At 42.8% G+C, this 7,623-nt stretch overlaps 1 protein-coding gene across 2 annotated transcripts in view; it reads left to right on the top strand.

Annotated features, from left to right (window-relative positions):
* The window catches only part of ZFYVE9 (zinc finger FYVE-type containing 9), a 132,662-nt gene that overhangs the window by 122,865 nt on the left and 2,174 nt on the right, over window positions 1-7,623 (top strand). For both annotated transcript variants that reach the window (XM_032297014.1, XM_032297015.1), the window contains 2 exons: window positions 838-1,000; window positions 3,303-3,408. In XM_032297014.1, coding sequence (XP_032152905.1) covers window positions 838-1,000; window positions 3,303-3,408 — 269 coding nt within the window. The remainder of the gene's footprint in view (window positions 1-837; window positions 1,001-3,302; window positions 3,409-7,623) is intronic.

Below are 7,623 nucleotides of genomic sequence, written 5' to 3'. Positions count from 1 at the left end.
AGATAGATAGATAGATAGATAGATAGATAGATAGATAAGATAGACATAGATCCTTACCAATTCAAAGCAGTGTGTTTGAAAATTATGTGTTTATTGTCTGGGTTGGGGATTTCTTGGGTCTTGCATTTCGCTTGTGTGTTTCAGTGCAGCAGTTGGCTGCCTATTTATGAAATTTTTATTGAGACTGTTTAGAAATTATTTCATTGTATGTCAGTGAAGCAGAGTAATTTTTCAGCATGTGACAACTTTTACTCTCAATATGAGTGTTTGCCTTCAACTCAGGCAGGTAGCAGCTGAAAAACAGTTGCCATCTGTTGGCTATATTGTAGCCCATATGAAACTCTGTGGTAGGTTTGCCTTACTGCTAGTCAATAAATGGATTTATCTCCAAGCCCACTACTATAATCTATTCAGTGATTTATTTAGCAAACATTTACTGGGCGTTCACTCTATGCCAGGCAGTCATAGTAAGGCGAGAGAGATGGAGATGCAAACAAATAAATATGATCAGAGGATGATAAATTCAGGAGTAAAAACAGGAACACAATGTTTGGTGTGTCCAATAGAAGAATTTGACTGTGTTTAAGTTTTCCCCTTAAGTAATCTCAGGAGAAATTCTTAGTCGTGTCTGAAGTGAAATCAACAAGTGTTTTAAGCAGAACCCATCTTGGCATTGCTTCTCACAACACTTTCAGTAAGACGTTCAGCTCAAAAAGCAAAACCTCTGTGTCAGCTTTGGAAAGCAGAGAAAAGATTTACATTTAACTCAGAGGGATCTGCTACATGCTAGGTGCTGTGTTTCATATGCCTCTCCTTTGGCTTTGTACTGATTCTTAGATGGCGTTATGGTCCAGATCACTGCAGAGAACATGGATTCCTTGAGGCAGGCACTGAGAGAGATGAAAGACTTCACCATCACCTGTGGGAAGGCGGATGCGGAGGATCCCCAGGAGCACATCCACATCCAGTGGGTGGATGATGACAAGAACGTTAGCAAGGGGTAAATGCAGCACACATCCCCGTTGTGGCTGTTAGTTGTAGGCTAAGCTCTGGGTTTTGTCTGCTGTCTACACTGGTGTTTTATAGTTTTACTGAAAGCCCTGCCTAAGAGAAAGACTGCTTTAAATGCTTAACATCGAATTTTAAATTTCTGGTTTTGTAAGTTTCTGAAGGAGTTTCTATACATATTTTTGAGAGGAGTATGAGTAGCGGCGTTGATGAAACAAAAAAATCCCTCTATAGTTATTGAGATAACAATACCTGAGCCTTTTATGATTTACCAATACTTTTTTGCCAACATTGTTTTGTTTGATATAGTAACAGGTGTTGACATTTTCATTCTCTAAATGAGTAAACAAGTACCAAAAGGCTAAATAACTTGTCAGGTCTACAAAGCTAGGAAGTGATAAGACTAGCTCTTAAAACCACCTTCTTGGGTTTCAAATCCTATATTCTTCCTCAGTGTTTTGGCAACTCTGATCTAATGGTTCAAGCCAAAACCTTGGAGACATCTTTGACAATTTTCTTTCCCCCACATCCCTTTCTTTCTCTCATACGCAGACATTCAGGGACACACTGGAAAACACTGCATTTATACATTACAAACTGAACTTTGTATCCTTTCTCAAAGGATTCTAAACAACCAAGGTCCCCTTTTTTTTTTTTTTTTTTTTTAACATTGTTATTTCATGAGTTGGAAATTAAACTTAAATTCAACTAATTTTGAGTAAACGAAGTGAATGCCTGATATTGAAGTTTAAGATTTGACTTTTAATACATAGAGATTCAAGAACACAAACAGGCTTGAAAATTCTTGGGGAAAGTTTAGAATCTTTGGCCAATCATTTTGAATTCTCATCAGAATGAATGTGTATTTCCACATATTTACGCTTGTTGTATTTCAGGGAGGAAATGCCTATCAGAGGTGGCCTTTCAATTCAGGAATCTAGTAGTGATAATTTAGCACTAAGGGGAATGTGTTATGACAGAAACATAGATACTTATTTTCACCGGCACTGTCATAATTAGCAACTTGGTCAAATAATCCTTTTATTTTGGAGACAGCTGGAGTGCAGTGGTGTGATCTCGGCTCACTGCAACCTCCGCCTCCCAAGTTCAAGTGAATCTCCTGCCTCAGCCTCCCAAGTAGCTGAGATTACAGGCATGTGCCACCACTGCCAGTTGATTTTTGTATTTTTAGTATAGACGAGGTTTCTCCATGTTGGTCTCAAACTCCTGACCTCAGGTGATCCACCTGCCTCAGCCTCCCAGAGTGCTGGGATGACAGGTATCAGCCACCATGCCCTGCTATTTTTTTTGTATTTTTAGTAGAGGTGGGGTTTCACCATGTTGCCAAGGCTGGTCTTGAATTCCTGAGCTCAGACAGTCCACCCACCTCGGCCTCCCAAAGTGCCGGTATTACAGGCATGAGCCACTGTGCCCAGCAAATAATTCTTAATAAATATTTACTAGACTCCTAAATTGCAAGCAGTGGGTCAGTAATGGGAATATAGCAAGCACATCGAGGTGAAAATATATTCCCTCCCCTTCCGAAGTTCATTTGTAAGTCAGGTATGCAAACATGAATAATATATCATGACAAGTATTATTACAGAGTCAGGAGCCGAGTGAAAACAAGATTGAGCAGGTAACCATGCATTCACTGAAAAGGAATCCTGGAAGAAGAGCAGATTTAATTAATCAGTTTTTTTACATTAAAGAGAACTAGGCCAGTCGCGGTGGCCCACGCCTATAATTCTAGCACTTTGGGAGGCCAAGGTGGGTGGATTGCCGGGACTCAGGAGTTCAAGACCAGCATGGGCAACACGGTGAAACCCTGTCTCTACTAAAAATACAAAAAATTAGCCAGGCATGGCAGCGTGTGCCTATAATACCAACTACTTGGGAGGCTGAGGCAGGAGAATTGCTAGAACCCAGGAAGGAGAGGTGGCAGTGAGCCGAGATCGCGCCACTGCACTTTAGCTTGGGCAACAGAGCAAAACTCTATCTCTTAAAACAAAAAACAAAAACAAAAACATTAAAGAGAACTGGCTCCTGGAAAAACGATTCCTTTTTCACATGTGTGTTCTTTGAATTATTTCAGTGCACAGATCCTTTCCCAAGAGCTCAGTTCATGTACATTTTTGTACAGTGGCTTCTTCTTGCTATGATGTACTGCAAAGGTATGTTTAGCAAGGTACCCAGTGTAATTAGTAGGAACACTTCCGCAGCAAAACGTGATAGGAATAATGGCTTTTCTAACTTTAAGAGCTGCTTCTATCTTTTCTTTGCCTCTATTTTAGTGTCGTAAGTCCTATAGATGGGAAGTCCATGGAGACTATAACAAATGTGAAGATATTCCATGGATCAGAATATAAAGCAAATGGAAAAGTCATCAGATGGACAGAGGTAAGGAAATGAAACTTGGCATCTCTGACCCACTTTGAGCACAACTTTTTGCTAGGCCAGGAGCCATATTCTGGCTTGACTCCGGAGGATAAGAAAAAAAAAAATCTCTGAGAAAAATCTTTCCCTTTTGCACTCCAATTCCCGGTGTCTATCTGAGATCACCAGGAAGAAATGGCACCAGTTGCAGCCTGCACCCATCTGATGTATCCTCCTTCCTGTGAACTAGCTTTTAGAGATTTATTTGCATTGGAACTCAAGAAGAGTACATCTCTGAGTGGTACATACCATCTTTGCAGTGTTCTTCAGAAAGCTGGGTCAGTTACTCTGTATTTAAACTGTCTTAGATAACACGGTCTTTAAAACATAGATTTATTTCACTAATAAGAAAACAAGGCGAGGCACAGTGGCTCATGCCTGTAATCCCAGCACTTTGGGAGGCTGAGGTGGGCAGATCACTTGAGGTCAGGAATTCGAGACCAGCCTGGGCAACATAGTGAAACCCCATCTCTACTAAAAATACAAAAATTAGCTGAGGCATGGTGGTGCACACCTATAGTCCCAGCTACTTGGGAGGCTGAAGCAGAAGAATCGCTAGAACCCCGGAGGCAGAGGTTACAGTGAGTCAAGATCACACCACTGTACTCCATGCAGCCTGGGAGACAGAGCAAGACTCCATCTCAAAAAACAAAACAAAACAAAACAAAACAAAAAAACAGCTGGGTGTTGTGGCTCACGCCTGTAATCCCAAATCTTGGGAGTCCAAGGTAGGTGGATCACAAGGTCAGGAGTTCAAGACCAGCCTGGCCAAGATGATGAAACCCTGTCTCTACCAAAAATATAAAAAAATTAGCTGGGTATGGTGGCACGCACCTGTAATCCCAGCTACTTGGGAGGCTGAGGCGGAGAATTACTTAAACCTGGGAGGTGGAGGTTGCAGTGAGCTGAGATCGCGCCATTGCACTCCAGCCTGGGCAATAGAACAAGACTCCATCTAAAAAAAAAAAAAAAACTAAAGCTCAGAGACTCATTAACTTGCTCAAGATTACAAAGCAAATAAATAATGACAAAATCCTGATTCAAACCCAGATCTGGCCAACTCCTAAGCTCTTTCCCACTGTATTTGCTCCTTAACTTTAAAGCTGTATTAGAGGCTCACCTGGGAATGAGAGGAGCAGGGCAGTGACCCTTTTTATATATACATATCATATAGATGAGAAAGTTCATCTATATGATGAACCTCTTCATCCCCAAGAGGTTGGAGGAAAAATAAAATTTCAAAAAGATTTTAAGTTTATTCTCAGTGAGTAAACAGGTAGATCTTAGATCCCTTAATTACTTTTGAAACTCATGTATACTTATTTGTAAAAAAAAGGATTAAATTATAAAATCTCTAGGATTCTATTCAGCTTTGAGAGTCTTAATTTAAAAAAAAAAATTCTGTGACTTCAAGCTTTTCCATTTTACACAAAAGGAAACAGACTCAGGGTTGATAAATCTCTTATTCAAGTTCATATTGCAGGTTCCTGATAGCAGAGATTTGACCTGATTTTCCAGTTCTGAGCAGTTGTCCTAAGGGATTCATCCTGCATAACAGACTCCATGTTTTCATATGCAGCCAAGAGATTTTAGTTACTTGCTATGTAATGATTCGTCCCTTTGACACATTTTGAGCAATACACAGTCTGGAACGTGAAAACACTGTATGGCTTATAAAGCAGTCTGTCCTCTATTCCCTCCTTTTTGCTCCCTCCTTTTTGTAGCAGTGAGGTAGGCGAGCTGTCCATCCTATGATGCAAATGAGAAAACAGGCTCAGAGAGGTCATGTGACTAACTTTGTGACTGATGTTGGCTCATTAATGGCAGAGCAGGGACCAGAGCTCAGGTCTTCTGACTCCCACTCTCACTTCATGCTGCCACTCTCAAGTGTATCCAGGCACGAAGCTTCAGAGCTGCCTCCTTGGTAGTCCTCTCAGTGTAAGCTCCTTATAGAGCAGTAAGCTAGGGGTTGCTATGTAGAAACATCGTGTATTTGCATTTTTGTATCTTTTACATTTTGCCATTTTTTTTTTTTTTTTTGAGATGGAGTCTCACTCTTGTTGTCCAGGCTGGAGTGCAGTGGCATGATCTCAGCTCACTGCAATCTCCGCCTCCAGAGTTCAGGCAATTCTCCTGCCTCAGCCACCTGGGTAGCTGGGACTATAGGCATGCGCCACCATGCCTGGCTGATTTTTGTATTTTTAGTAGAGACAGGGTTTCAGCATGTTGGCCAGGTCAGTCTCAAACTCCTGACCTCATGATCCACCCACCTCAGCCTCCTGAAGTGCTGGGATTACAGGCATGAACCACACGCCCAGCCTTATATTTTGCCTTTGTATCATTTTACCTTCACAATAACCAGAGAAGTCAGGTGCTTTCCACTTTACAGAGACAAATTAATTATTAAGAAGTCCTGCTGGGCACAGTGGCTCAAGCCTGTAATCCCAGCACTTTGGGAGGCCAAGGCGGGTGGATCACGAGGTCAAGAGATCGAGACCATCCTGGTCAACATGGTAAAACCCCGTCTCTACTGAAAAATACAAAAAATCAGCCAGGCATGGTGGCGCTTGCCTGTAATCCCATCTACTCAGGAGGCTGAGGCAGGAGAATTGCCTGAACCCAGGAGGCAGAGGTTGCGGTGAGCCGAGATTGCGCCATTGCACTCCAGCCTGGGTAACAAGAGTGAAACTCCGTCTCAAAAAAAAAAAAAAAAAAAAAAAAAAAAAAGAAGTCCTCAGCCTGGCAAGCATGGTGAAACCCCATCTCTACTAAAAATACAAAAATTAGCCAGGCGTGGTGACAAGCACCTGTAATCCCAGCTACTTTGGAAGCTGAGGCAGGAGAATCACTTGAACCCAGGAGGCAGAGGTTGCAGTGGGCCAAGATCATGCCATTGCACTCCAACTTGGGCAACAGCGTGAGACTCTGTCTCAAAAAAAAACAAACAAACAAGTCCTTTGGGCCAGGCATAGTGGCTCACGCCTATAATCCCAGCACTTTGGGAGGCTGTGGTGGATGAATCACCTGAGGTCAGGAGTTTGAGACCAACCTGGCTGATATGGTGAAACCCCATCTCTACTAAAAATACAAATATTAGCTGGGAGTGGTAGTGTGCACCTATAGTCCCAGCTACTGGGGAGGCTGAGGCAGGAGAATCGCTGGAACCCGGGAGGTGGAGGTTGCAGTGAGCTGAGGTCACACAATTGCACTCCAGCCTGGGCGGTAGGCAACAGTGTGAGACTCCATCTCAAAAAATAAAATAAGTCTTTTGGGCCAGGTGTGGTAGTTCATGCCTATAATCCCAGCACTTTGGGAGGCTGAGGCAGACAGATCACCTGAGGACAGGAGTTCGACCAGCTTGGGTAACATGGTGAAACCCCATCTCTACTAAAAATACAAAAATTAGCTGGGCATGGTGGCATGTGCCTGTAATCCCAGCTACCTGGGAGACAGAAGCAGGAGAATCACTTGAATCCAAGAAGCGGAGGTTGCAGTGAGCTTCCCAGCAAGCTGCTCCTGGCCTGAGTGCTTATGGGGAGAAACTGAGATCACGCCACTGCGCTCCAGCCTGGGTGACAGAGCGAGACTTCGTCTCAAAAAAAAAAAAAAAAAAAAAAAGTCCTTTGACTTTCTTTAGTCCTTTAACTAAGGGACTTGCTCATGACTCTTCCTCTATGCCACTAGGACTTGGGTCATCAGTTCCAAGTGTGCTCCACTTCTGCCTGTGCACAGTTGAGTGCATGGCTCTGTGTAGGCATGCTGACACAGCTCCCACCTCTGCAGTGGCAGAGCTGTGTGGTGGAAAAAGCTCTGCAATAAAAGACTCAGATGCTAAGCTCAGCTTGGCTCTTCCTCTGTCTCTTAAGTTCTTCTGTGCACTTAAGCCAGTCAATTCCCTTCTAAGAGTAATTGTAAAATAAAGCTGCTGGGTTACATCATCTATAAGGGTCATTCTCTTAGACTTAAGATCATTTTCTAGGAAAATGGTCCACATATAGGGATTACCTTTTAGTGGCACACAATGCCAAATGGAGACCTTTTCTAGTTCTGAGAAGAATGTGCCATTGCAACCCTGGAGGCTTGCAGGGAGATAAGACAGGCCACTGCTGCCATTTTGTGGATGCAGAGACAGAGAGACAGGGATTGGTTTTTTTTTTAGGTGGAAGACATCAGTGCCCG

This window comes from Sapajus apella, unplaced genomic scaffold, assembly GCF_009761245.1.
Source record: "Sapajus apella isolate SASKATOON/1434 unplaced genomic scaffold, GSC_monkey_1.0 scaffold36, whole genome shotgun sequence".
Lineage (NCBI taxonomy): Eukaryota > Metazoa > Chordata > Mammalia > Primates > Cebidae > Sapajus > Sapajus apella.
The sequence above is the reverse complement of the archived record's forward strand: the minus strand, read 5'-3'. Positions and strand labels throughout refer to the sequence as shown.